The sequence below is a fragment of the Penicillium chermesinum genome (assembly GCF_028974085.1).
Source record: "Penicillium chermesinum strain IBT 19713 chromosome Unknown utg000001l:1.0-1975020.0:1.0-1976611.0, whole genome shotgun sequence".
NCBI classification, from domain to species: domain Eukaryota; kingdom Fungi; phylum Ascomycota; class Eurotiomycetes; order Eurotiales; family Aspergillaceae; genus Penicillium; species Penicillium chermesinum.
In genome coordinates this window covers 1677852-1705566 of record NW_026695311.1, presented here as the reverse complement: position 1 = coordinate 1705566, position 27715 = coordinate 1677852, and the positions used below count along the sequence as shown (strand labels likewise).

At 52.0% G+C, this 27715-nt stretch overlaps 10 protein-coding genes across 10 annotated transcripts; 5 read left to right on the top strand and 5 right to left on the bottom strand.

Annotated features, from left to right (window-relative positions):
• Nucleotides 1–878: 878 nt before the first annotated feature.
• N7468_000661 (Mic19 family protein) lies at nt 879–1765 on the top strand (the record flags this gene model as incomplete). Its single annotated transcript, XM_058469958.1, has 4 exons — nt 879–937; nt 980–1169; nt 1228–1539; nt 1574–1765. The coding sequence occupies 4 exons, from the start codon at nt 879–881 to the stop codon at nt 1763–1765; spliced, it is 753 nt and encodes a 250-aa protein (XP_058335989.1).
• Nucleotides 1766–2068: 303 nt separating this feature from the next.
• On the bottom strand, nt 2069–4737 carry N7468_000660 (ribonuclease P/MRP protein subunit POP1; the record flags this gene model as incomplete). The annotated part of the gene is made up of 3 exons (XM_058469957.1): nt 2069–3224; nt 3274–4117; nt 4488–4737. The coding sequence occupies 3 exons, from the start codon at nt 4735–4737 to the stop codon at nt 2069–2071; spliced, it is 2250 nt and encodes a 749-aa protein (XP_058335988.1).
• Nucleotides 4738–5004: 267 nt separating this feature from the next.
• On the bottom strand, nt 5005–7149 carry N7468_000659 (putative MFS drug efflux pump; the record flags this gene model as incomplete). The annotated part of the gene is made up of 5 exons (XM_058469956.1): nt 5005–5369; nt 5649–6021; nt 6071–6450; nt 6502–6630; nt 6972–7149. 5 exons carry the CDS (start codon nt 7147–7149, stop codon nt 5005–5007), a joined length of 1425 nt encoding a protein of 474 aa, XP_058335987.1.
• Nucleotides 7150–8135: 986 nt separating this feature from the next.
• On the bottom strand, nt 8136–9041 carry N7468_000658 (PaaI family thioesterase; the record flags this gene model as incomplete). The annotated part of the gene is made up of 2 exons (XM_058469955.1): nt 8136–8513; nt 8646–9041. 2 exons carry the CDS (start codon nt 9039–9041, stop codon nt 8136–8138), a joined length of 774 nt encoding a protein of 257 aa, XP_058335986.1.
• A 288-nt stretch (nt 9042–9329) lies between these two features.
• N7468_000657 (ubiquitin-specific protease UBP6) lies at nt 9330–11248 on the bottom strand (the record flags this gene model as incomplete). The annotated part of the gene is made up of 4 exons (XM_058469954.1): nt 9330–9391; nt 9445–9872; nt 9920–11102; nt 11164–11248. 4 exons carry the CDS (start codon nt 11246–11248, stop codon nt 9330–9332), a joined length of 1758 nt encoding a protein of 585 aa, XP_058335985.1.
• A 256-nt stretch (nt 11249–11504) lies between these two features.
• Nucleotides 11505–12364, top strand: N7468_000656 (actin-related protein 2/3 complex subunit 4 family protein; the record flags this gene model as incomplete). The annotated part of the gene is made up of 7 exons (XM_058469953.1): nt 11505–11507; nt 11572–11597; nt 11669–11736; nt 11789–11944; nt 12000–12076; nt 12129–12299; nt 12356–12364. The coding sequence occupies 7 exons, from the start codon at nt 11505–11507 to the stop codon at nt 12362–12364; spliced, it is 510 nt and encodes a 169-aa protein (XP_058335984.1).
• Nucleotides 12365–12912: 548 nt separating this feature from the next.
• On the top strand, nt 12913–14802 carry N7468_000655 (uncharacterized protein; the record flags this gene model as incomplete). The annotated part of the gene is made up of 5 exons (XM_058469952.1): nt 12913–13080; nt 13219–13563; nt 13619–13682; nt 13734–14071; nt 14128–14802. The coding sequence occupies 5 exons, from the start codon at nt 12913–12915 to the stop codon at nt 14800–14802; spliced, it is 1590 nt and encodes a 529-aa protein (XP_058335983.1).
• A 556-nt stretch (nt 14803–15358) lies between these two features.
• Nucleotides 15359–16451, bottom strand: N7468_000654 (tRNA wybutosine-synthesizing 3 family protein; the record flags this gene model as incomplete). Its single annotated transcript, XM_058469951.1, has 2 exons — nt 15359–15877; nt 16023–16451. 2 exons carry the CDS (start codon nt 16449–16451, stop codon nt 15359–15361), a joined length of 948 nt encoding a protein of 315 aa, XP_058335982.1.
• Nucleotides 16452–16977: 526 nt separating this feature from the next.
• N7468_000653 (DUF2461 domain-containing protein) lies at nt 16978–19863 on the top strand (the record flags this gene model as incomplete). The annotated part of the gene is made up of 9 exons (XM_058469950.1): nt 16978–17338; nt 17386–17496; nt 17582–17697; nt 17774–17827; nt 17923–17942; nt 18007–18077; nt 18281–18483; nt 19394–19534; nt 19825–19863. The coding sequence occupies 9 exons, from the start codon at nt 16978–16980 to the stop codon at nt 19861–19863; spliced, it is 1116 nt and encodes a 371-aa protein (XP_058335981.1).
• A 6548-nt stretch (nt 19864–26411) lies between these two features.
• N7468_000652 (Zn(II)2Cys6 transcription factor domain-containing protein) lies at nt 26412–27601 on the top strand (the record flags this gene model as incomplete). Its single annotated transcript, XM_058469949.1, has 4 exons — nt 26412–26477; nt 26562–26819; nt 26885–27202; nt 27260–27601. The coding sequence occupies 4 exons, from the start codon at nt 26412–26414 to the stop codon at nt 27599–27601; spliced, it is 984 nt and encodes a 327-aa protein (XP_058335980.1).
• Nucleotides 27602–27715: the final 114 nt, after the last annotated feature.

Sequence of the window (27715 nt, the reverse complement as noted above, 5' to 3'; positions counted from 1 at the left end):
GACGATGATGTCGGGTGGAGCCAGAATTTGTACAATATTTGATACCACGATCGTTGTGGAGACTGAACTCTGTTATCAGTGAGAATAATTCAATAGCACCGATGGTTCGGGCTCATGGGCCAGCATTCCAAGCATTCGTGATCTTGAGAGATGTAGAAAGTGAAATATAGCTAGTCAACGCGCGTATTTTGGAGATATAAAAGAGCAAAACGGACGGCCAGATGAGTGTAGTCCTTTGAGCGAGGGAACTGACCCCAAATGCCTTGGATTCCTGGGAATCGGTCCATTGTGGCTAATGAACGATTTATTAATATTGACGTGAAGGTGCAAAGATATTTTGAGATTGCTTGTCTCGTCGTGTACCAAGCGTATACTTTGAGGGCATCCTTGTTCTCGGAGGGCTCGTCATAGTTCTCTGCATGAAGACGTGCGTGAGTTGCCCGGATTTTCCAATCGTCCCTAGTTCACATCCTAGGACGTATTGCTATGGGGAATCTCTACCAGCTACTGAGGATACTCCTTTGCTGTTTTGCCAACGTGTTCAACCCTACGGACTGGCTGCCGAGAATAGGACTGCATGTAGTACACATTTGCACAAGGTTGGTCTTTGCTTTTTTGTACGCCAGTACCTTAGTTGTTGGTTTTGCAGGATTTTAATATCATAAAGGTACCTAGTAGCGAAGGCCACCGGTTCCACCGGTTTTATGATTGATTCCACCGCGCTGCTTGAATCCCATACTTGAACATCCCAACGATATCGTTTCCGACGGGGGGAGGTGACTAATCCAACACGTGACCTAAATATCGGAGGATCGGGTCGAGCTGGATCACGCCCTTCTCGATTCCGACGTCACAGCAATCACGGCCAATTTACAATCATGGGTGCTGGCAGCTCTAAGCCCGAGGCTACGGGCAGCTCAAAGCATGTCTTCTCTAGGTACGGCCTTAACAATCCTCTGTTTCCGCCAATTCGTCCTAGCCGGAGCCGCAAACATCGGGTCACTACGGTCGAAGATCATTGCGATCTTTCCTTCCTCACATGCCTCGATGCGGACACACCTGGACGAATTGTTCTCCTAAATCTTGAAGCTGACATGAACTCCCGTCGCAGTAACTCTCCCGTGCAATTCTCCTCCAACCTAGTGGAGGCCCTCCAGACCACCTCCGAGGTCCGTTAATAACCCCAATGCCCTTCCAAGCGAAACACCAAACTCACCTACAGAGCAGACCGACTCCTCGCGCGCCAAGTCTCTGGAGCTGGAGATCCAAAACCGCGTCGCCGAGGAACTGAAGCGCCTCCACGAGCGCGAAAAGCAAACTCTCGCCGAGATTGAGAAGCGCCTCGCCGAAGCCAAAGACACCGGATCCATCCCCATCAGCGCCGCTACAGCTCCCGTTGCGCCAGCGCCTTCCGGGTACGGCATGGGGTCATTGAACCTGGATGCCCCACGGATCCCCTTCGCCGGCCGGGAATACGACACCCCCCGCGGCCGCGCCAACAGACGATACCGCGCAATCCGGTTCCTTGGACCGCGAGCTGTCCTACAGCTCTCTATCAAGCGAGATTGTACAGCTGCGTAACCGGCTCGATGGACGGAGAAAGTTGTTAGAGCTGGATGAGGGAGTTGCCAAGGCCCAGACGGATGTTGTGGGCTGCTTGCGATTGAACGACCGCCGCCCGTTGGATTGCTGGAAGGAGGTTGAGGCGTTCAAGCGCGAGGTGGCGAAGATGGAGGCAGCTTTCGTGGATCGCATTGTGGGTTAGATTACAGCGAAAGTTCAGTGCATGTCCCCCCCGCCTTTTCCTTCGGATTATGTGCCCACCGTCACTCTGCTACCGGCCGCTGTACTGTATGTATAGACTGTGATTTTGTTCTTTTGGGTAGCTAGCTATGAAACTGCATAGGGAGAAAAATAAGAACCCCTGCATGGTAGATCAATATTATCTACGCGCGTAGCTAAGATAAGAGTCTCCAATTGAAAGCCCAGGAGAAAGGGATACAATAACTGGGATTCTTTCATTGTGAGACCAGCACATTGGTCTCATGGGGTATCAAGCATCAGATTATCATACAAGCTCCCACACACCGAGCCTTCCTGTCCTCTCTCCTGAGCCTCGAATAATACACATACGTCTCTCATGCTGTTTGAAATCTGCCACCAAGACCTTGTGCAATAAAATCGAGCCAATCCCTGTTGCCTTGCCCTCCGAGAGATTGTAGTTTCCGGTAGTGATAAAGCCAATCAAGTCTTTCTCGGGTGGGACTTCCAAGCAATCCGGCTTTGAGTTTTCTGGTGCAGTCGCTGAGATGAGAGACTCGGCAAGTTTACGACGTGCTTGCTCGCCTGAAACAGAAGGACAGCGTCGTCTATGGTGCTGGGCTTGTAATTTGGAGCCGGCACTGGACTTCAAATCCGTCCATTTCTGACGCAAACCTTGGTCGGTTGGAAGACGGTAGATGCGTGCGCAAGGTTCTGGTGTGCCTCGGTTGGAGAGTGTAATATAGACCGTGGCAAGACCGGAAGAGCTTGGAGGCGTCCTGCCCAGATTGGCGAGGATATGGTCTGTGTTCTTCAATGGGAAACGCAGACTGTGAATATTCAAGGGAGGCACTGGCGATTCCACATTTTCCGTCTCTTTTTGCGATGCCTTCTCTGCCTTGGAGCTTGAATTGCCTTGAACGTCTTTTGGAGGCCCTTGGATAAGCCTCTCCCAGTCACAAGCCCAACCGCGGCCTATTTCGCCCTTAGGCCTACCCTCGCCCAGTGTAAGACTGTCAAAAGCAGGTCGACGACCCTTAGGTCTCCGTTCCCATTCAGCCTGCGATTTCTGGGCTTGCATTTGCCCCCACTCCCAGCCAGCTCGTGTCCCAGGGTAGTCACCAGGAAACCAGGGTTCGCCCGCCTCAAAGGCCAGCTGCTGCTGCTCCTTGAGCCCACCAAAGCGCGGACTTCCGCCGCTAGAGAGCGGGTAGTACATGAGAGAGTACCACACGGGCGGAACGCATTTCCAAGGTAAAAGGACCGTCCAGGATCCCGGTGCAGAACTCTGCTTAGATCCATCCGAATGGCGGGTGGCAAAGACTAACACTGGAATCCTGGGGTCATTGGGCTGGGGGGGCGGGATGATTTCCAGGGCCAGCTTCCTGGCGAGTTTTCTCACGACGACGATTGATAGCTTTTTGGCTTGGAAGCTGACGTGAAGCCGACAGACGATTTGAGCGCTCAAAGATAGTGAATCGTTCTTGCGTCTGATCAGGTGTCCATGTGGACAATAAATTGGCTAGGTCAACCATGTGGCTTTCACCCTCAGGGATCTCTAGTCGCTGGGGTGGAAAGTGAAGCCGAGGATCAGAAACATCAAACGATAACAAAGCATTCTGCGGAAGCGAAGATGGGTTTGTGACACCAAGAAGCCCAGACCAGGTGGCCACAGGGCTTCGTGGATCTGGGGCTGTGCCGTCTTCACCCCGAACCGGGCGTAATGCTGCAATCAAGGCCTCCGTCGAACCGGGGCCTGTAATCTCAATGCTACCAATCTCAAATCGCAGATCCTCAACAGTGACATGAGGGTTTTGTCGCTTTGATAGATCAAGCAGATCTGTCCATAGCTGAAGAAATGCAGACGGATGAACACGTACCCATAGCTTTCGCCGGGCCTTCTCTAAAGATGGTCGAGTGGAATCGCCTGGTACGATATCTTCCGGCTTCGTATGGACAGACCAAAGTAAGGTTACTGGAGCAATTGGCACGGCCCGGTTGTCTTTTTCATATGTCCAAGCTTGTAATACTCGAGTACCGAGCCGCCATTTCCTTCCCCTGGTGCCCCATGCTTCATCACCTTCTACACCAACTGCTCGCAGAACAGCTTCAATGCAATCAAAGTTGCCATCGAGCTGTATCGTAGACATGTAACTCATATCCCATGCTACCGCACCACGGGATCCTCGAGCTCTATGTGTAGGACGATAACTTTTCTCTGTCGGAGAAATGGGGATTGCAAATCGCCAAAGCGGGGATTTTGTCGTGGCCATATGAGCTCTCTTGGCATGGAAAAGATGAGTTGGGAGCCACGTTTTGCACCTTTGACGTTTGCGATACTTGGCATCGGCAGGTGCTGGTCGGGAGAGCTTGTTCTTCTTGATTTTAGGTATCCGCGGTGCAATATTGAACGAATGCGAGCCCTGTTCCTTCAGAATACGTTCGCTTTCTTTCCCTCATGAGATTTGGCTGCACGTCGGCGCCGTTTCGCTTTCGCATTAAGATTCTGGAGACGCCGGGCAGTTTCGAGCCGAATCCGCATGATCTGGGATGGCTTGCGTCTCCGAGCAGTAACGGTGGGCGTATTGTCTTCAACCATCTGTAAATAGATGGGCCTCGTTAGTCTGGGTTCTCAAGTCAAGATCCAGGAAAGTGTACCTCTCGCTTCGCGCGTGCTCTTAGCCTCCGCGGTACGCGTTTCACATTATGACTCGCTGTGCGGCGACGCAGCGAACGGGGAACTTTTTGAAAGGCTCGTGTCGTCAAAGCACCCTTGGATCGTTGCATGCCTTTCTCCAGAGCCTGGATTTCGAAAGTGCGGGCAGCAGCATATGCAGCGACATCGAGTTCGCCTGTTGCAGAGAGGGCAGCTTCGGTGGATTGGACAGCCAAGGTGCGCGCATCGTATGTTTTGGCACGTTTCCGAGACGCCCCGATCGATCCCGCAGGCTTCCTCTTCCCAGGGAGCGAGGCCATTATGCCTGGTGATCGTAGCTGTCGTAGCAGTTACAATTCAGGTGGTTTAAAGGTCCCGCGATCGAAAAAGTTGCTTGAGGCTTGGCGCGTCATGGATCGGCGGCCCCACTGGGGGACTTCAGGAGTACGAAATAAGCTAATACTTGCTCTCTTGCGATGGATACAAACTGATTGGGCCTATGAAATCTGTATCCCCTCATCCAAATTTTGGTACAAGATGTTGTGATTAATCCATTCCCGTACATTCGATCGTTTCTTAGAAAGAAATCACATGACCACCGCCACATGGTCCGTCATGTATTTCTTGATATTACCCAAGAAGCAAGCAGCCAGAATGGAGACTGCGCCAAAAGCGATGCTAACATAGTACACCCATTTATAACCCTCGGCATAAGCAATCTGACCAGCCTCCACAACCATATTGTAGGCCATCTCATTACCTGCAATACCCGGGATCTGCTTGATATCATTCAGTAGAGAGGCACCGGTCAGAGTGATGACTTCTGCTATCGCCGCGGTGTCAGTGATATTGAGCTGCGTCACCATGACTCCACCAATATATTTCTCTGCTGCCGGTATGAATTTGGAGATGAAGACGTTGTAATAGATGGTATAGCCAATACCACCTCCCACTACACGAATCGACAAAGTCAAAGCGGAAACCGTGGCGATGAGGTCCTGCAAGGAGTTAGCCAAGGCCCCCAGCAGGTATGGCCCGAGGAGAGTCATACATCAGGACAGATGATGGTCGTGATAATTGAGGCAGGAACAACAATGCCCCCAATTCCGAGACCAGCAAGAACAAGGATACCCCAGAGCCGATAGAGATTATCGACACGTCCAACAGCCAGAGCACCACATCCTGAGTTGCGTTAGTTAATGGCCTGTTTTCGAATGGAGAGTGTACTGACCTGCGGTCATAAGTACGCTACTGATAATCAGGAGCTCCTTGTTATTCCCTCGAAAGACACTCAGGAGGACGAGCACGATACACGCTCCAGCCAGAATACCAAACCCGATGGGCAGACTACGAACGCCGACGCTAATTGGATCATGACCGTAAACATTGAAAGACTCGGTGGGCCAGAACATCAGGACCGAGAAGAAATTCGCCCCGGAAATAAAAGTGATGACCAAAGTCAGGCCCAGTGTCCGAGGTTCCTGCTTCAAGCGGCTTGGGAAGATCGGGTACTTGGCTCCATATACTTCCCAGAACCCAAAAGCGATGAGAAGGAAGAAGCCGATGATCAAAGGCGCAAGGACGTGAGCGGAAGACCAGGGGTACTGTAGCAGATGTGAGTATGATCACCAGTTCGGGTCAAAGATGACGTACCTGATAGCCACCCCATTGCAAACCGGCCAAAAAGACGACCAGACCAGTGATACTCAAGAATCCGCCCACGTAGTCTACCCGTCCAATAATCTCTCTTCGCGTCAAGCCAAGCGAGTTGGCTCGGGGAGGTGGAAAGTAGAAAAGAACGGTGGCCAATAGGCCAAACCCATTCCAAGCGCCCGCAAAGGCAGCCACGTATCGCCAATCGCTGTAGTAGGAAATCAGTTGTGCCCAGAGCACAGATGGACAGAACGGAATAATCGTAAAAATGAGTACTGCGACATAGACGCCCCGCTTACGAGTGGGTGCCATTTCTGAAGTGGCTGCAAGTGCAGTCAATTCATTTATGCCGGCTCCACCCCCGGCGATAGCCATGCCCCCTGCAAATAAGTCTTAGTTTCATGAGCAGACCTTCTGGATTAGAAACATACCGATAAAGGTGTTCATAGTATTTGCCGTACCGCAGACAATCATTCCAAGGCAGACGAGCGAAGCACCAGCGATAGCCACGTAACGACGGCCGAAGAGATCAGAGAGAGAACCGACGAAGGGGCACACGCCTGCTAGACTCAGCAAGTTCGCAAGTACCTATCAACTAAATGGTTAGAAAGGCATCTCTGACTGGAACGAACCGAGGGCTCCATACCAACCAAATCCATCGGTCTGCTCCTCCGATATCTCCATAGATATACGGTGGGATCCCACCTGGACGACACTTCCAGTCAATATATCATACCCGCGGCAAACTTTGATATCGCAGATTTACGTACCGAAGAGGTAGATTGGGATCTGGCTTCCAGTCCATAGAAAAGCCATAGCTGTGAATCCCATGAACCGTCGGAAAGTCATCTAAGCATTTGAGATCAGCATTGCCCATGCGCTCCAAATGACTTCTAGGTACTAATACGAACCGGTATATCTTGCTCGGATTCATGGAGAGCTTCTTCGTTGGAGGCAGAGTCAACCACCTCCCGGTGAATATGCCTACCGCCGAGTTCATCGCTCTTTTGTGGTTCAAATCCAAACCCGTTTTTCTCCTCGACCGGCGAAGAGGTTGTGGGTTCGATTGGGCCCACCATGATCGGCAGTTCAAGAAGATTGAATCGGGGGTATCGTGACGAAGGGTGAGATTATATCGGAAGTAGAAAAGGCACAACTAATGTAGTAGACAGGTATCAACCTGAGTACTAGGAAAAGTTCCTTGATCAGTTCAACTTCTCAACCGACCTCCCACTGGTGGGGAACGGAGGAGATATACTACTTCGCCTCGCGCGGCATGACCTGTCAGGCAGGTCTGACACTGCACAGACGGGCCACAAGGACTTGGGTCTCTCTCGCAAAGACCCGGTCCCGCTCGCTTACTTCGAAATTGGCGATCTGGCGAATGGTGTTGCACGAGAAGAGAGTGGCGATGAGAGGCCGCAGGCCCACTTGACCACTCGGCCAGGAAACATAACTAGTTTAAGCGATAGCCGGGGAAAAGAACAGGAATCGAGAAAGTACCGAGGCTGCTTCTCAAAACAAAGGAACAACTCCTACAAACGGGCAGATCAGAAAATGCGGGGAATAGAAAACATGGAGAAAAGTGGAGTCTGTCCCGCGAAACGGACCAGCGCCACGAATAGGCTTGATTAGGCTTGATTGGGCTTGGATGAACTCGAGGCGTCATGAGCGCGAGTCTCGATCGCCAGGGCCGGATGTATGTCCGCAATAGGCTCAACCCCGCAGCAAAAGGGACCTCGTCAGGTGGTGAAACACTCCTTTGACCATGCCAAGGTCTGTGCCCGTCATGAAGCACATGGCAAGGAGATTATGCAGAAGCCATGTCATTATACGGAGTATGCTAACTACATACATAGAAACTAAAGATGCAGGCTCCCCAAATGATCAGGAATGAACGATGTTCCCGAGATTCTGAGGTGTGGAATGCCTCGAAGTGTCGGTCAAGTCAATGACCGGCTCTTGGCGCAAATACGAGAATGAAGATCTGGGCCGTCTGTGTAGAATGGGAAATAGGAAGCGGCATGTCACAGGACTCTTTACATCCATGGTTGGTTTTCATGTGTCAAAAACGATCGCCGATTTCAGCAAGCTGGAACTTCTTGGGAACCACGAAGAGCCCGGATGCCTCAACACATAGACGACCTTGGCTGTCTCGAACTTCGCAGGTGGCGTACGCCTTTCTGTCGGTGCTCCGTTCCTGGTCCAGCTTGGTACGGAAGGCGTAGTATCTTGAGGAGTAGACCGGTGCGCGATAGTTAATGTTGAGGTTTGCAGTGACTCCCGTGCGCACCGGGAAGTGTCGAATGGCAGCTCGGCCCAAACTTTCATCAATTACGGTGCCTATTGCTCCACCATGCACCATGCTCGGCCAGCCATCAAGGCCAGGCCCAAAGAAGACCACATTGACGAGCTCACGGTCTTTGTCATTCCAAAAAACTTTCTGTAGTAGCCAGGCAAAAGTCAGTTAGTAAAGGCGCATCATACAACACATGCTAAGCTAGAACAAAACCAAAAACCTCCCGATCGTTCAGTGGGCGTGGCTTGGCTATACCCAGCAATCGTCTAGGCTTACCTGCAATCCTAAGCCTCGGGCTCCAGCCATCGGGCCACTTGTTAATCGAGGTCGCTTCTTTTCCTCACTAAAGTTCTCGTAGGCCTCGGTTTCCACGTAGTCCGGGTTCTCTCGTAGCTTTTGTACCATAGGAAGGGCGTCAAAGACTTTCCGAATGCTCTCTAGCCCTGCTTCGTCTTCTGCCGACCCAGGGGTAATGGGATGGAGGATAAGCTTCTCGGATTGGTCACCCGCCAGCTTCCCCAGAGCTCCAAAGATGGCAATGTAGAGTAGACGGCGAGGCCATGGTGATCGCGATTGTGTAGAGGGCCGGGGCGAGTTTGTGGCAATATTACGGACGGAAGTTCGGGAGAGGAGGTTCAGTCGCGTTCCAAAGGAGCGTAGCAGTAATTGCATAGTCGGTCGCGAATACATACTGGTCACATTGCCTTCCTGATTAGAAGATTACAGCAGTGAGAAATGCATTTGCTTTGGCTTGAAGCTCTGGAGCTTGGCCGAGGTCTACATCACGTGACTACGGTACTCCGGCGGGTCTCAGGCACTGGATCACCATCATGAATTACGAATCCAGCGAGGGAGCACACTAGTATTTTCTGCTTGAAACAGATTCCATTCGTCATATGAGCATTGGCTCGTGGTTATCGTGTCTATTCATCTAGCGTAGACCAAGCCATTGTGGCGGGATTAATCCAGCTGGGGCAAGTCAATGGCCCCGTACAAGAGAATCAAAGCGGAATGAGACTCGCCTGGAGGGTTATGTTAGCAAGGCAGGCTTTCGATCTCACATTCGAACACTTACCGCCACCAGACAGAGTTTCGATCTTCTCGGCCTCGACCTCGGAAACCTTGTCGTCGTTGAACCACCACCACTTGTCGTCATCGTCACGACGCTTATCGCCAGCTCGAGCATCTTCGGGCTTCAGACTCTTTTTCTTGACGTATGCGGTGTAATGGCCGCTGTCGGCACTAGCTCCCTGGTGTGTGATGACACCGCGAAGCTCGTAAAGGCCCGACTGATTAGTCCCGTTGTCGGCACCAGAGCCATTCTGTTTCAGGAGTTCATACAGTTCCTCCTTGGCAGCACGGATGGCGGCAGTCTTTTCGGCCTCGTACTCCGCATCGGTCTTGTATGATTCTTGCATTGCGGTGTCCCCATCCTTGTCGCCCTTCTTCTCCTTCTCCTCCTCAGCCGCCTTTTCTTTAGCATGGGCTCCTGTGAGACAACTCCTGCCTCTTCCTCTTGCTTCTTCTCTGCCTCCTTGGTCTGGGATAACTTTTGGCGCTTGCGGGCGCGGTCGGCATCAATCTCATCTTTTCGAATCTCTCGAACCTTGTCTCGCACTGGAATGAGCTGCTTCTTAAGGTCTTCGGTACAGAAATCAACAACGTCCAATTCGGCGGGGAAGGTAACCTTGCGCATGATCTTGGCTTTTTTCTGAGTCTCACGCTTCCAGAAAAAGCGAACAAAGTGAACAGTCAAATACTTGGGCAATCGAGAGATGCGAGAAGTTTTGGTGTACAAGGCGTTGCGATCAAGTGTAGGAGAATACTTTTCGATTTGCTCCTGAAGGCCGGCCATAATACCGTCACTGAGGTGGTTGGTTTCCTTGCCAATGTGGCAATCCAATTTGAAGAAAACATCAGAAGATTTGGTAGGTTCCTCACCAGCCTCTTTCGCCCCAGGATCATCACATTCAGTAGTAGAAGAGAATTGACCGGCCATATACTTGTCAACAAACGAAGTCCGACCGGCAGGTCCATCGTTGCCACCTGCGAGTGTTAGCTTGACTCGCAACTGGTTAACGATTTGAGACCAAGCCTCCTCTGCATCTTGCTGGACATATGCATGGGTGCTGCGGTCTTGCTGGGCAAACTGAGGATAGACGTTGCGCAGCGCATTGAGAAACACAAATGGAGGGATTCCCTCTTGGGTCTCCGACATCTGCTTGAAGAGGTCGCGAAGGGAAGCCGCAAGATCCCCAGAATTTTCGAGGCCACCAAGTCCCAGGCTGCTGAGGTTTGACAGGCTCTGACCGGGCGCATTGCTTGCTTTGTACTTCTTCAGTTCCTCCTTCAGCTCCGGCAGAGCATGCAGTGTCTGTAGAGTCGAGTTCAAATAGCAAGTGTTACCCAGATTCTGCAGACCAGCAGGGATGGCACCATCTTGTTGTGCTATCTCTGCCTCGGTCATGTCCTCCATAAATTTTACCTCCTCCTTGGGGCGGGAGATTGCTCCCTGCCCTTCGGAGGGGGTGCCCATCATCATGAAGGTCTGGCCGGGCTTTGCCTTGAGGGAAGACAAGGGTGTGTCATCTTTGAGCTGGCCGCCCTTGATGAGAAATTTTTGACGGTCTGGCTCGACGCCAGTGAGGGAGAATAGTTGGTACTTGAGGGTTTCGCCGTTCGCAGAGGGATCGAGGTCGACTTCGTGGCGCTTGCCAGAGTGCTTGACAATGACTACCGTATGTTAGTTAACCTCGGAGGACACTACTCATCACAAAACAGGGCCATAACGAACTTGGAATTGATGCCATTTCAACGGCCTTCTGATAACTTGTAGAACGAGAGGAGGAATTCCGTAGAAGGTCCCGGACTCCAGGCATAAACAGCTGCGGGTGATTAGCGGTGGGGGCATTGCAAACGCCTCAAACAGCCCCCCATCATCACCGCCTCCGCAAGCGCGGGACCTCAACTCCCGTCTAGGCCACCCCCGAACTGCCAATTCGTTGTCCTCGGTCTAGTTGATATCAATCGGAGATTTGGGATATTGGGCTCTAATTGCCGCATTTTTCTGTTGAAATACCCATCCAACATTCCAGGTCTGCCGCTTGATAACGGCCGCCTCAGCCTACCCGCATCATGGTATGCCTAACCCCTCCTGTTGTGTTTGGTACTCTTAGAGCTTCTTATCTAATTAGTATGACAGTCTCAATCCCTGCGTCCGTATCTCCAGTGAGTGAACCAATGAGCTTAGAGCTTCCTGGCCAGCCGGTGTACAGCAACGATTCTCATGCATGATCTAGATGTGTCCGCTCCTCTTTAACGGCCGCCCTTGCGATCTCGAACTTTGCCTCACAGATTTCAGAACGCCGTCAGTACCATATGCCAGCACTGATAATCGAACAAGCAACTGATATGTCCAGACAATGTCCCGGAAATTGAGAGCGGAGCTTCTCCAGAACTTATCCTGAACCCACTGACAGTATCACGCAATGACTCCGAATCGGTGCTCATTGAGCCATCGGTCAATTCGGTCAGAGTGTCAATCAGGATCAAGCAGGCAGATGAAATCGAGCATAGTAGGTGACTCTGGTTGCTGTATGCACCAAATCAACCTAGAGCTAACAAATACAGTCCTTGTGCACAAGTTGGCGCGCTTCCTGACTCAACGAGCCGAGTCATTCTTTATCCTCCGAAGAAAGCCAGTGAAGGTTTGTGCCTGCGTGGTGTTAACAAAATTCGCCCGATGTTAACACTTATTAGGGCTACGATATCTCCTTTTTGATCACGAACTTCCATACCTCCTCCATGTACAAAAATCAGCTTGTTGAGTTCGTCATCTCCTTCATGGAAGATGTAGACAAGGAGATCAGCGAGATGAAGCTGTTTTTGAATGCTCGGGCCCGATTTGTGGCTGAGTCGTTCTTAACCCCCGTAAGTAGCTCACACTTGATTCAGGCTAGCTGAACATTAACTGACGATTCCTTCAGTTTGATTAAATCATGTGGCGTTTGATTCTCCTTAGCGATGACCGAGACAATTGAAACTTTCTATTCCAGTACATTTACACCATTCACTGACTATGAAATAAATGAATATAGTCGCGATTGAGGTTTCATTCAAGCTTTTGATACTGTGACTACCTAGGTAAAGTACTATGCGCGCTACATTCTGTTCTGGTAGCCTGTATAGTATTCAGAGACGCCGCGTGAATGTTAATTGGTGTCTGTGGCTGCTACCTAAGCATGTCCCTCCCAGTAGGGCCTTTGCAGAACTATGCTAATAAGAGTTCGGTCCCATATGATCTGACCTTGAACTTCCCCCCACCCTTCCCCCCCCCTCCTGGCTCGCTTATGTCGTGAACGCGTCGGAATCCTGGTGTGGTCCTTCACTTTACACGTTGGATCTCTCACTTCTTGACCTTCCCTTCTCCTCGTTGTTCCCCAACCTCTTTCAACCGTGACTTACCATCCACCTTGAACATACTTTTGCCTATCCTTACGTATTCCCTGCTTCAGCATCTCAGCTCGCATTGAATTAAAGCAGGATGTACCACTTTCCAATTCGCCGCCACTTCGAGGAGGAGCATGAAGGCCAGCTTCGTACTTGGAAGCGTTGCCAGCTGGAGGATATCCTGAATGACCCCAACATCCCCATTGGCAGCAATGCTCACCTTCGTGTCATGCCTCAGAATGGTGTGGTGAAGATTGAAAACGTAAGTTAAATCTTGCTTGCTTCTTACCAAACACGTCAAAAACACGTGTTGACCCCTGTGCCCTGGCCAGATTCCTTACACCGTTACTCGCGCCGAAATCACTCAGTTCTTCGGTCGTGGAGCTGCTCTCGAGACGAGCACCCCATCCACATCATCATGGAGCGCTCTACTGGCAAGACTATGGAGTGCTATGTGGAATTCAAGGATTGCAAGGAAGCCAAGTTGGCTGTCTCCCGTGTCACCCGTGGATCGGATGTTGGCCTGGGCCCTCGCATGGGCATTCGTCATGTAGATGTTAGCCTGAGCAGCCCTGACATGCTTATGAAGGCTATATTCCCTCTGGCCAAGTGTATCCGCTGGAAGAACGGGCGTCCTATCCAGGTGGCCCAGCAACCTGATGAGCCGTGGTCCACTGGCTTCAAAGGCTTTCTCACGCCGGAGGAGATGTTCGGTTGCGTACGCCATGCCGAGAACCCTGGTCGAGTATGTCTTCTGATTTATGTCTGGTTCTATGAGCTAATACTAACCTGTTGTGAAGAGCTCATTCTCCAACAAGGTCCCCCCAGCGCTGCTACGAGTTTATGTCCACCACCATGTTCAAGGTAGTCACAGCTTCCTTTGCCTGATTCCAAGTCATATTTGAGATTATCAAGTTACTGACTCGGGGGCTTCACTACAGTATCCATGGGCATACACCAAGCTTTACACCGTCCAAGAGCGTAACCTCATCTTCCGCACCCTGCGCTTCATGATTGAGGCCCTGGTGGAGCGCATTGACAACGGATTGGTGGTGGGCCTTTCCACGAACCTCGTCCTCGAACTTGTGCACCTCGGTCTTCACTGCCCAGCCTTCAATCCCCGCATGAAGTTCTGCTTGGCATATATTGGCCGCGACGTGAACACCCTTCGTCGCGTCAGCGAGGAGTGGCTGTCCTTTTTCCCGTTCGACACCCTGACCTGGCTTCCTCCCTACAACCCGTTTACACTCGGGGTAAGATATCCAAGCCCCATGACTGACATGCGGTGGGCTAACTCTTGTTTGTTAAGTTCTACGCTTATCTGATCGCCAACGGAACGGCTGTTCTTCCCGACCACATAGCTTTGGTCAACCAGTACCACGAGGCGATGGAACACCTTCTGGAACCCTACGGCCGCATCTGGTACGAGTGGGATGAGAGCAAAATCACAGAAAACTGGAGCTTCGCCGACTGTGTTGAGTACGAAGCTGCCATAATGCGCATCCTCCTGACATCTGGATTCCAAAAGACCGGTGCTGAACGTGCTGCGTCCCGTTCTTCTAGCGTCGCGACTGCCGTTCGTGCCCCTTCTCCCAGCGACGACAACGACAACGACAACAATGACGGTGGCAATGACGACGACGACTACTCTTGGGACGAAGCTCCTCGTCCCGGCATCGCTTCCTTTCAGACTGCTCTCGGTACTGCCGTTGGCGGCAGCCAGGTTGAGAATGCCGACTGGGATGCCCCCCGACCCGTTTCGCCTGTCCGTCGCGGTCGTGGTGGTCTCTACCGTGGCCCTCAGAACCCCCGAGGTGGAGCCCCCACCCCAGTCGAGTGGCGTCGTGGCGGCAGTCGTCCATATTTCCCAGCCCGTCGTGGCCATGGTCGTGGTGGCGAGATTGGCCCGGGTGATGGTGAAGGCGACGAGCGGGAGGTTGCCTGGCCCTTCAACCCCCGTTTCCGTGACCGCCGTTCTGCTTAAGCGGGACTTACGGTTCTTGTCCATATGCATAAGGAGACGAATTCCCCACTGATATGACATTTAAACCACCATTTCAATGTTCTGCTGCGTTTTGAGGATATGACATTTCATGGGGACATAAGTTTGGATTTTCAGCGGTCTATACTTCATCTAGAGAAGAGTCAAGAAGAGACAGGAGTCTGGGATCGCAGGTGGTTTTTCTTTTTTGGGGGCTTTGCTTCGTAGTGAGATTTCTTTGAACTTTTAATGCCTTTTATGCGTGCATCTGGTGGTTTTTGGAGATCTCGCAAGTCTGGTGCTTTGCAATGCGTGCTTTCGTCGTGTTTCTCTTTTCGTCGTTTCTTTTTTGGTCGGGTTTCTGGTGCTTTTCGTCGCGTCCTGTTCTTTATCTTTTTTTTTGTCCCAGCAGAGTAGTTTCATTTGAGATTCAAATTGAAAAGGCGCTTTCATGCCAAATTTCTGTTTCATTCTTTCGTAAACTCTAGCCCTCTCTCAAAATTCCCAGCCTGGGGAACTCTGAGCATGGAGTCATGTTAGAACAAGGTCTATGATTAGTTCAATCTTGAATATCGCTCATAATATCAGGTGCAGTCTCTGAATCCCGAGCGGTAGCCTGAGAACTTGCGGACTTTTGGCTCTCCAGGAGCTTTTTTCTCGCCAGCCCTTCTGCTCGTTTCCTCTCTTTCCTTTCTACAGGATCCTCCCAGTCAGGTTTGCCTTTTGACTTGCCCCTCTGGCTCTGTTCCAAGGAGCAAAGATCAATTAGGCCAGACCGAAAGCGTTCTCGACGCTCAGTATTTATTATGAACCTCTCATTGGACATTGCTATGAGCATCGCCAGATACTCTTCAGTTACCAGGCTGCGAATCACCGGCTCATCAGAGCTCTCATCATAGTAGCCTATTACTGATTCCAGAGACAAGCCAGAAGACCGAACTGCAACGATGGGGCTAGGGCCCCCTTCACCCTCTAGGCAGCGCAAGCTCTGCAACCCACTTTCGCGGAAGCCTGAAGACGATGCAGCAGACAGGACGGGCTGGGCATGGGACAAAGTTGCTGCCATGATGTGGAGGATCTGTTGTTTTAGTCAGTCATCGGGCTGCATTGAACTGTGGTTCCATCACATGAAACTGAATCGAAAAGAAAAGAAAGAAAAGCACAGCGATTGCCATGCTGAATGCCTTTACAGCAACACCTCTAAAGCTCAATCGACTACATACCAGAGGCTCAAAATGAAAACGGACCAAACGAAGTGATTGGCCTGACGGCGGCTTTCCATCACCCTCGACAAGACCAAATTGTTCAAGCAATGATGTGTGATTTTGACCGAAATCGAAAGGATCATGCGAGACGTAGAGCCAGCGACCAGCACCTTTCCCACCAGACGGGGCGAACTGCGTCTGCGGCTCTGGCTCAGGTCTGGAACTCTTTGTGGTCCCTTCCAGAAAAATGCTAATACGGCCAGCGCAGCTACTGGTTGTCACCAAGCCAGGCAGGGCATTGATGTCGCCAATAAGGTCTCGAATACCCTTGTCGACCGATCCCTTGGGGGATAAGTCTGTGTACTCGGCATCAGGAATAGCAAGCTCTTCCAGAATCTTGGCCTTGCGGGCGTGGAACACCGCAGGGACAGACGGCGGAGCGCTCATTTGCGTCTGCTTTTCTGACTCTTCGATCAAGCAGTTGCTATGACCAGTGGAATGTGAGACCAATCGCGTCAGTGAACTCGATCGGCGATCAGCGTTCACCTTTTGGCAGAAAAAAAAAGGCGTTCAGGATTTCCGGTAGGCGGAGCGCGTACGAGTATTACGCAGTAAGAACAGAACAAAAAGCCGGTTTGAACACTATAAAGTATGCCCGCAACCCCCTCGATTCTAGTTCCCCTTCTTTTTTCTCCTTATTTGCTTACTCTCAGACCGGAAGTGCCGAAGTCTGAAACCTGTCAGCTCCACGATACGCAGTAATTTCTAGTGACGGTTCCTGGATTTTCACAGTAGTATCTTCTAGTTTTTGGGTTCGGCTTGGCGGAGAAGGTCACAACAAAGGAGCTTCAAGAGCTCATTTTATTCTCGTCTACGGTTTGAAGGCAAGCGCGAACGCGTTCTCGCAAATTCTACAGCTATTAGCTTAATTCTATCAAAGGGTACCAAAAAGGGAAAAGCAGGAGATTCCATCATGGCTCGACGATCCTCTCAGCCCGCTCCCGCAGAGGCGGCACCCAAGCGACGCGCCTCTACGAGGCTGTCAGCCTCGCACGGCGAGGTCAAGCGAGTCAAATCCAATGCCACATTGTCTGGGAAGAGTACGAGCAAGAAAAGCAAGTACTTTGAAGCAGACAGCTCCGACGAGCCGTCCAGCGACTCGGAAGATGGTGATTCCGGATCCGCTTACGAAGGAAACGAGTCGGAAGCATCCCCAGACCCTGAATCAGAGGAGCTGCAAGACAGCGAGGAAGAAGTCCGAGCTAAAGGAGGGCAACGACGGAAGGGCGGTTCGGGCGCGAAGGCAGATCCAGGAAAGGAATTGTGGCGTGAAGGTGTGCGAACTGGACTTGGCCCTGGGACGGAGGTCTTCATTCCCAAGCCGAAACCACGAGACGCCGGGGCGTAAAGTATCAGGATGAGACGCTCCACCCCAACACGAAGCTTTTCCTGTTGGATCTGGCCAAGAACAATGACCGACAATGGTTCAAAGGTCTGTTTCCCGGCCTTATGCTCCGCCCCTTGATCTCTGTCTCTCCAGCGCGGCTAGTGAACTGACCGGGTTCTTTTGGCTTTAGCGCACGATCCCGACTTCCGCGCGGCAAAGAAGGACTTTGAGACGTTCGTCGAAACCCTGACGTCGAAGATTGCCGAGAAAGATGCCACGATCCCCGAGCTGCCAACTAAGGACTTGGTATGAGATTCCTTCGAGTTTGCTCATCTTATGCTCGTGCTCTCTCAGATTTTTTTTTTTAACAGTGCCCTTACAGATTTTTCGTATTTATCGCGATATTCGGTTCAGCAAGAACCCCTTGCCATACAAGGTATGCACACCCATTTCCGTGAAGCAGACCGGTCGATGAGTTGGCTGTTTTGTGTAACGGTACTTTATGTTGGCGCAATGTTGACGAGCGAATAGATCCATTTCTCAGCTGCATGGTGGGTGTCTCCATTTGGAGATGAGCAAAGACGGACGACCTGTTCATTCATTAATCGAGGATAGGTCACGCACGGGCAAGAAGGGCCCTTATGCAGCCTACTATGTGCATTTCCAGCCCGGCTCGAGTTTTGTCGGTACGTTTGTACAGCAGCCTTTCTGACCAGGCCGCTGGGTATCCTTGTCCCCCTTTCCCTTGCATGTGTCTGTCTGCCATTTTTCATGCGATGTGCTTTTTCATCATTCCTTTCTTTTCTTCTTATCTTCTTTTTTGTGCTTGGTTCTTTTTTGTAATACCAATCGTGGCGATGGTCGGCTTATACGCCCCCCGTGAAATTAGGCTGCGGTCTCTGGAACCCAGAGGCTGACGCGTTGGCAACGCTTCGAGAGGACATCGACGAGAACGCGCAAGGCTGGAAGGAGATTCTGCGGGCACCCGACATGCGTCGAGAGTTCCTGAACAATGCACCTGACGATGATGACGCAGTGGTGAGGGCCTTTGCCCATCACAACAAGGAATCGGCCCTGAAGACCAAACCTAAGGTGAGCTGAACAAAGTTATCATCCCATCCGCCATCTGCCTATTAGGGCTACAATGCATCATCAAATGCCAAGTAGGCTTCTCCCTTTACCTTGCTCTGCCTTGTGTCGTGGTTCGATAGGGGCTTGCAACCTTGGACGATGGTGCTAAGGTTTCGGAGGAGGTCGGCGTCCATGAACGTGGGCTTATCCATCGCGCGATCGGTGATCACAAGGTTTTTTCATCTCCTCAATTATTTTGAGGAGCATGGAAACTTGTGTGGTCTGGTACTGCACGAGAACCAGGGGGGACACATCCAATTGCAATGCGATGCAGGCTTCGCTGCTGGGGAGGATTCGCCGGGCTGTCTTGGACCATCTGCCAATGGATCATCACTATCAATCTCATCATGATCGTCCGCTTGGCAGAGAACCCAAAGATGCGGACGGAAATTCCCAGCCAAAGAGCCAAAGGACCGCAGGAACGCAAATGCCCGAACGCCGAAACAGACACCTTGTCCATTGAGCTGGTCCGGGGCCTGTGGTGGCGGAAAGCATGACCGCGCACGGGTGTCTGCGGGAGGCCAACCCGAGTTTTGGGGACAAGAAACGCGCCTACTTAGCTCAGAAGCTACGAGGGCGTTGGGCAATCACATCGGCCGAATTCCTTATGGCCCAGATTTCATAACCCCTGGGCACTTCAATCGCTCCAATGGTCTCCCCATTCTTTCCCATAACCTGCCGCGCCGTCGCTTTTGGTTCCATGGTTCGCACCGGAGCATGGCTCCACGGGCTATTCCATCGTCCTCGGCCCCTTAGAAATAATCAACTCAAATGCTCCAATTCAAGGGCAAGGCAAGGGGGAAGAGGGGGAAAGAGAAAAGAAATCCGAAATCCACCGCCAATCGGGACTACACAATGCTAATTCTTCTAGGGCTACGAGGCTGACAATGCAAACATCGAGCTGCTGCGGCTGCGCAGTTTTACCATCGGACGACCCATCACAGACGCGGAAATCATGGCAGCGGATGCGCAGGACCGGATCGTCTCGTTGATTGGAATCATGGAGCCCTTCGTAAGCGTTCCCTTGATCTATCTGCTTACCAGCTTTCAGGGTTCAGGCCTGACAAGCCTTGCCCTGCTTAGTCGCCGATTTTTCCCCCTCTCGACTAGTCCATTACCCTTCTGAGCTAGCCACTTGGGGCTCGGTTGGCCATCCCCTTTCTTTCATCTGCTCGTCGCTTGTTTTTTGAAGCCCATGGGATTGGCCCGTCTGGTCTTCGGGTTTTACCTTTCTTATTTTTTCTGATTTCTCTAATTTTTTTTTTGGTCTTACTCTGTTCCCTTACTGACCGCTTCTAATAGGTGACGCATCTCAATAGCGTGGTAATGCCCGATCCATAATGGCCATTCAGGATTACAGATTTCAAGGGGAGACAGCAGGGTAACAACAGATCTTGAGTTCTCAAAGTTGACAAATCTGGGATCTGTCCCCTTTCTCACTGTATGTAGATCCCCAGAATGTCGCTTGCTCTGTAGCGCACCGCGCCAGAACCAACGACACAATGCACGAACCCTTTCTTTGTATGCCAATGGAGCGGGCTCAGGCACACGCTCTCTGTCCGCCCAGCACAGCATTCGAATAATCTTCAAATAATGCTCGTAAGCCTCGGACTCGACCCGCGCCAATACATGCCTGTTGGACTTGTCTCAACTTGGTCCCCGGTGCCTTGTGTATCTACTATGATGTGGGCCCCTCCGAGGCTTTGCTGTTCCCCCGCCAAACTAAGAACAGGCCACAGCTTCCCGCGGGTCCCATCTGCAAGAACAATGCAAGCCCAGGGTGTCATGGCAGCCTCGTCACATCTTAGCTGCATACTGGGAGCGACAAAGTTTCAAAAAAGGGCTTCTTTGCGGTGTAAAGAACCGCATTGTGTATACTAGGATCCGCCCATGATCATGTACTCACACTGTATTTGCTTCCTCCATTCTACCCTGTAAACCAATGATTTGACCCCCTCCCAACTCCCCCAACTTTTTGGTCTTAGGTTCAAGTTTCGGGCACACAGCGACCCCATAGAAAGGCTTCCCTGCGTACCACAGCCACTCGATGATACGCCTCATCACGAACCTTGTTACTCTCGCGCCAATAGCGGGGCCGCAAGAAAGCCCCCCTCTTCCCCCAATGAGGCCATTTTTGGCAGGTGAGTGCAACACCGCTGTTCCTGGCAGCAGAACCCAAAAGGTAAACGCTCCCGGGGCCAAGGCTCAAAGCACCAGGCGAAGCCCAAGGATCCGACAAGAAACAGGCAGCCCATACTACGTCATCTACGAGCAAGTTAGAGAACCCCCTCGTATAGAAGAAAAGAAAAAAAAAAAGAAAAAGAAAATATAAGAATATTTGAAGTCTCCATATCAAATTTTTACCGGCAAAGGGCCCCACAGTATTCCAGAAGAATGCATCGGGGATAATGGAAGACCCCGATGACTATTGAAAGGGCAGGGCCACCCGTACCAGAGTTTCTGCAGCAACTCCGCTGTTTCGCATTGCCACCGCGCCGCGTTCGGCCCGTTGTCGGGCAAACCCGTTAGGCAAAACCTTGGAGCCCATGTGGATTCGACCGGAACTCCGTCTCGGAAATGGAAGGGAGGGGGGGAGGATCCAGGAGATTGGGAAGCATTGCAGCGGGAGGAATGTCTGAGTTTCATATATGCATGTACCTGATTGTGTATTATGTTGGGCAGGGGTGGGGGGAGGAGATATGCAACTGAGAACTTGGGGCAGATCGATGCTCCTCCCAGGTTGGGAATAGTAGAATCCCTACTTCATACCGTTTCCATGCTCAGGGCTGGGGGACTACAGGTGGGCTTTGGGCTTGGGGGGGGCAGTCGAAAAGCTGGCAGTGGGGAGCATGGGGCTCACTAGGGGCCGTTGATGGCTGGCGCTTGATGGGGACCTTTTGCCCTGGCCTCGGGGACTACTGTAAGTGCCCGAAGTGGGCATGTTTGACTTCGCGTTTCTTGTTTTTGGACACGCGCATCGATCCACGGTTCGGCCGCGACTCTGGTTTTCTGCACGTATTGCTGAGCTGTATGCAAGATTACTCGAGTGGGAAAAAAAAGACAGTCATGGTGGGGACAGACCGTCTGGACTGTTGGCTACTCCGTACAGAGCGCCGCTCCTGGGACTCGGAGATTCGGAGATTTGGAGAGGGTTTGCGCTTAGATAGTGGGGTCTCGTCGCGTACAGCCTCGGAGGTCGCTAGGAAAAGTGGTAATACGCACCAAGGTCGCAGACTCTGAATTGAGATCGACGGGATATAGTTTCCAGCGCGAGCCACGGCCAACCATACGCTGCCCGGGCTCCTGAACACCGGATTCTGGCCGAGCGAAGGAATCTATGGTTTATCCAGAAAATGTGCAGATCAATCAACTGGTGGCAACGACCAGACGGCGGGGCGTAACTAGGGGACGATCATTGTGTGGCCATCTCAAAATTGAGGAATATCCGTGCGCTTTGCTACGTCGGTTAGAAAATCTAATGTGATGCTGGACGATTGAAGGAATGGCATGTGGTAAAAAGACTGCCGGTGCAGAAGGTTATCGGATAATGAAGTCTATCTATGGTTAGTGCTAATTTAAGGTGAAGAATCTAATGATTTAGAGTACCGCACTTTGCAGTAGCTGCGTATGTCACATCCTCAGGCTGCGATTGTATCCACAGCCGGTTCGGCTATATACATCCGCACCGGCCGACTCCAGGAGTCCCACTAGTGAGTACAATTTCCAGAATGACAGCAAATCAGTCCTTGAAATATGATGTTTTTGGAGAGCGTCATGGTCGGACCTGGTCATTTACCTGAGTATGTTATTCCCTATGGGGAAAAAAAAGACAAAACGGGGATCTTCGCATACACTACGGCCGAAGGATTTTGCTGGTTCCGTGGATTGATCTCGCAGCGACCGCGCTCCCGGAACTTCCGCACGAATGATTTTGCTTAGGAGAGCAACTGCTTGGATGATGGCGATGTATCCTAGCATACCTGGCTAGCAGCCAGCGTGTGGCGTCGCTATTCTGGCTGTCCATTGGCTGCAGCATAAACTCACTAGTGGCATGGATTAGTTAACTAGCCTTGGACAATGACTCAGATAGGCCGAGCCAAACAAACCTACCTATCGGCGATAAGCTGTGAATTAAGCTGAAAAGAAAAGGGAAGAAAAAAAAAAAGAGCTGAAAAAGAAAAAAGTAAAAGTAAACCCAAATAAAACCCAAACTATAAAACAATACAAAACAAAAAGAGAAAACCACTGGACATGGCTATGGCCAAGGCCATGGGGGTGGCTCGAGACCGCCAGGTGTTTTCTATGTTTGTCGGGACGGTCCCCCGTTGGCGAGACCTCTGGGGAAAAAATGCAGATGAGTTCATCGCACGGAAGGATTGGTTCGTGAGATCTCCATACAATGCCAAGAGATAGACCTCGACTGGGAGACCCTTATTGGCTACGACGGTGCTCTCATGCATCCCGCGTGTCGGATGGTACTGCGGACTTGGTGCCCAAAGCCCAGAATCTGATTGAAGGCTCGCAAGTTATTTGCTAACGATCCCCCGGTCTTTGCGTTCAGCCCTGTGGCCTGCCCATCCGGGAATAAACCATCGTGTTACTGTGATTAGACGACACGAGGGAGCCGAACGTGAAAATCATCTCTTTCAACGTTGATTGGGCTAGTTTTACATCTGTACTTTCTTTTTTTAGCCAAACAAGCGTGGATGTATCCGATCCCCAGCACAGGCCGCAGGGTGCTTCGATCGCCTGTGCGTCGGTTAGCAGCAGACCGACAAGCAGTGTGATCGACCCGCTGTGTGACGGGGGCGTGACTCGTTTTCTTTCATTTTATTTAATTTCAATTTTATCTTTGGAAATTTCTGAGTTTTCTATATGTACGGGATTCCCCATGTCCCGAGTATTTTGAGGATTTGCGACAGGGTCACGGTCGATACGCTCCGAGTTGGAATCACAATCCCATGGTGCAACTATAGAAGGGCCATCACACGACCGAGGTCAGCAGTGCACTGCCTCGAAATTGGAGGGGAAAAAAAAAAAAAAAAAAAGAAAGAAAAAAAAAAAATAAAAAAAAAAATTGGAAGAAAATTGAAAATTGAAAAATGACGAGGCCAAATCAGATCCTCCGCGTCATAGCCTGTTCCCGTGACCATTCGGCCATGCGGGAGACTGCGGGAGACTGCGGGAGACTGCGGCTGCGTCTATTAGTGCCCGACGGGCTCCATTCCTATTAGACGCGCTCCCGTGTGGGTAAGAGGGGAAGGAAAAGGGGAAGAAAGGGAAAAGAATAGGGGGAGAAAAGCCACTCAGAAAAGAGAACGAGTCCAAAACACGCGAAGAGATGCGCCCGAGTCTCGAGGACAAAGACAGGCGAAAAGGAAGTCTCGGGCTGAAAAGGCAGGAAATGTCGCAGCCTGTGCTCCGCCCCTCCTGGAAGGTTGGTATGGACAGAAGCCATCGAGTGGCCAGGGGCGTTGGGTGGGTGTGGAGAAGTCCCGAAATCGGGGCCGCTAGATCGCGGTAAACAGGGCCGTGGTGTACGAGAAGTTACGACTAGTCCCAGCGGGGAAGGGGGCACTTGGGAAACATGGCGCTGGAAATCCCAATCCATAAAAAACCAAAAACGTGGCAGATGGGGGTTTTGGATTGAGTGGGAACCTGACACACCTCCGCGGACTTGGCTGACCATCGATCCCAACCCAGGATTGCAAAATCGGTCGAAACCCGTGCCCAGGCAGGACGCAGCAGGATTTAGCAGCAGCGAGCATCCACTAGCATGATTGGGTCGTGCGAAAAACCCGGGGGCCCAATCACGGCTCCAGGCTCATCTTTTAGCGGTCTTTCCTAATCGGGACTTTTGGTTTTCCTTTTTCTGCCAGATGCACATGCATGCGATCGGCGGGAAGGCCGGAGCGGCCCGTGGGACAAGTAACCCCCGGCAAAAGTTCGCGTTGGAAGGACATGGTGCTGGGAGGAAAGCGAAGATGGCGATTCTAGACTCCGCGCAATCTATTTCGGCGACATTTGCAGCTTGGGAAACCCCCCTCTTCCCCTCTCGGGCGCCCTCCCCAAAAGGACGGGGGGGTTGTCAGCAGCAGAGGGAATCTGCACCTTCACTCACATCCCAGGAGCGGTGACGACAGGACCGGATGACAGAAGGAACTATACGCAGTATTAGGGCCAGTTCGACCAGAAAGTCGAAAATGGAGTAACCAAATACAACGTGGTTGTGGCCCTAGGAACCCGCAGCGGTCAACGTACGCTAATGCAGGTTACCTTGGGGTCATGGGTGTCCCAAGGCGCCGGGACGCTTTCCTCTTCTTGCGGGCCCCAGTTGGCCTCCACTCCGGCTGCCTCCACTGGGCACCCTCGAGTCAGCGTGCTCAGTCACCCGACCCAGTCGCGCTTTGGGTCTAGTGCTGCAGGTGGCAAGAGCTGATTCTCAGCTGAGAGTCTGATCGCCACTTCACACCGCCCTTCGCCCTTCTCTGCAGTAGTCTGCTGTAGGCCGCCCAGAGTAGATTGCCGTGACTCAGGCTTCACTCGGGCTCGGGTAGAGAGGGAGAGTATCATCTATGGAGACGATATGACCAGGGATTAGGTGCCACATCCTTAGCACCACTCATAATGCATGTCCACATATCCATGAAATGGCACCGATCCATGTATCATGTATCCCGTTTGAGATGTGCGACCAGATTGGGTTGCAATGGATGCAGCAGATTCGCCCCGAGCCGCGCGCCCATCGCCATGGGAGACAATCCTGGTTCCGCGGGGCCGGTTGCGGTTGTGCGACGACGGTCCGAGTCGCTCCAGCGCGATCTGCATTTTCCGGGTCACCAATCGAAACATCGAATCATTTGGTCGGGTCACCTTTGGTGCCTCTGGTTCGATCGGCCTTCGGTAATAATCTGCTGCCTCTTGTGGGGAGAAGAGCCCTAAAAGAGGAGGGGAGGCAAACCTGGAAACCGCCGGATTGGGGGCGAAAACAGGATGATATACTCCGTACTTCCCTCTGAAGGCCGTAGTTCCCGGAATTCAAACTTGGGAACTCTTCAAGACTGGAGGCGAAGAGCGAGTTCCTTCTCACGATCGATCCAACATGCCCCATACCCGTCTCCCGTCCCGTCTCTATAGGAAGGTGCTGAACGGCGAAACCCTGGTTCAGCTGTCTAGCGTCAACCTGTTCCATTTCCATGACACTGGGTTCGGCTTCGGCGTCATTAGCTTCTGCTGGCCCGCACTCCACCTGGAAAAATCATTGAAATCCAGAAAGGGCAAGATGGGAGAAAAAAAAAGAGAGAAAATTCCAAAAATCCTTTTTTCCCCACTCCTAAATAACACGCCCCCGGTCGGGTTCCAATAAGACATTTCCATTGCGCTAGTTGCGTTTTCTTTTTTGTCCTATTCCTCTTGCTGTTTAATAAACGGTGCCGCTCTATACCCGTGAACGATGAATCCGCTTCTCTACATCTTCTGGCTTGGTTAAAATCTCTTGGTTCTGGGTGGATTCTTGCTTTATACTCCCGACTCCCGACTCCAGTCTCACGTCATAGTCTCGGAGCCTCTTTTTTTTCTTTTCTTTTTTGTGTCTGTCTCATTTTTTTTTTCCTTTTCCAATTTTCTTTTCCCCTATTCTTCTTTTTCTTTTTTCTTTTTTTCTTTTTTTTTCCCACGCCTTTTCGGGATTTCCCGTCCCTTTTATTTTCTAACTGCGCTTCGTCTGAGAGCCGAATTGGATCTCCTGCATCGCCTATCTTCCCCTGCGTGACCGCGCTATGCTGGCGTCCCCCGTGTGATTCGACTCGCCCCCTTTCATTAACTCGACGTCACATCCCTGTACCCTTGACTCATCTTCTTCTCCTCTCTCTCTTCCCTAAATCACACAAATGTCCGGCCACCCCCTCCCGACTACGACCCAAATCGCCAGGGACAGTATCCACCCCAGTGGAACGGTCAGCCCGACGATCACGCTTCTTATTCTGTGAGAGCTGGCTTAGCTGAAAATTATCCTGCCCGGCGCTGACCATATATGACAGCAATACCCGCCTGCCTCGTATCCTCCGGACGATCGCTCCTATCCCTATCCTCCCTCACAATACCCCCCGCCCAACATGGCTGCTATCCAGTCGCATCTCCAAGCTGGAGGCGATCCCTATCGCCTGCCTCCCCCTCCAGTCGCGGGCTATCGACCTGATGTCTACGCGCCCCCTCCACCGGCTCCCCAGGTCGTCTACCAGGCTGCTGCACCGCGTCAGCGCACTGCCATTGCCTGCCGCTACTGTCGTCGGCGCAAGGTATGTCTCGATTGCACCGCACTGGGTACAGAGCCCGCAGAGTTACTGACCGGGCCAATGTGCAGATTCGATGCTCTGGGTTTGAAACCTCGCAGGACGGCCGATGCACCAACTGTATCCGATTCAACCAAGAGTGCATGTTCACTCCGGTCTCCTCCCAAGCACAAGCCTTTGTTCCGGCCCACGCGGCCTACCCGCACCTACGTGGAAACCCCCAAGGTGGTCGCGGCCCTCAGCCGGTGACTCTCTACGGCGCTCATGGACAACCTCTCCCTCCCCAGCAGCAGCCGCAAGGCCCCGAAACCACCCTCCCGCCGCCCCAAGGGATGTATCAACCGTACGGCGGAGCCCCGCCGCCCTTTGCGTCGTCCATACCGGATCCGGTAAGGGCACCTCCATTCCCCCTCCATTGCGCCAGAACACTAATTGTTTTGATCTAGAGGCAGCCAGGTGGCCGACGAGGCTCGGGCTCGGGCTACGATTACCCTGATCCTACAAATCTCGCACCCGTCACACCCACCGGCTCCACTCCGGGATACCAAACGCACACCGCCCCCGGTCCTTACTATCCCCCTCACGATCGGCGCACTTCGCCGCAGTCTGCCTACTCCTACGATGCGCGCCATTCTTCCTCGCCCCACAACTCCCCCTATCCACCAATGCAGCAGGGGGGCGTGACACCTCCCCCCCACGTCCACTCCCGGCGGCTCGGCTCGCGGTGGATTGAATGTGCGCGATATGTTGAACCCCGGCGATTCTCACGGTCGATCCACGACGGATAGCGACATGCTCAATGCGCTCAATCGTCGTGGTCTGAGCCAGTAGGAGCGAGGAAACCAAAACTCCAAAAAAAAAAGAGACCGGCTTGTTATCCGGACCCATCGGAGAAGCGGTGT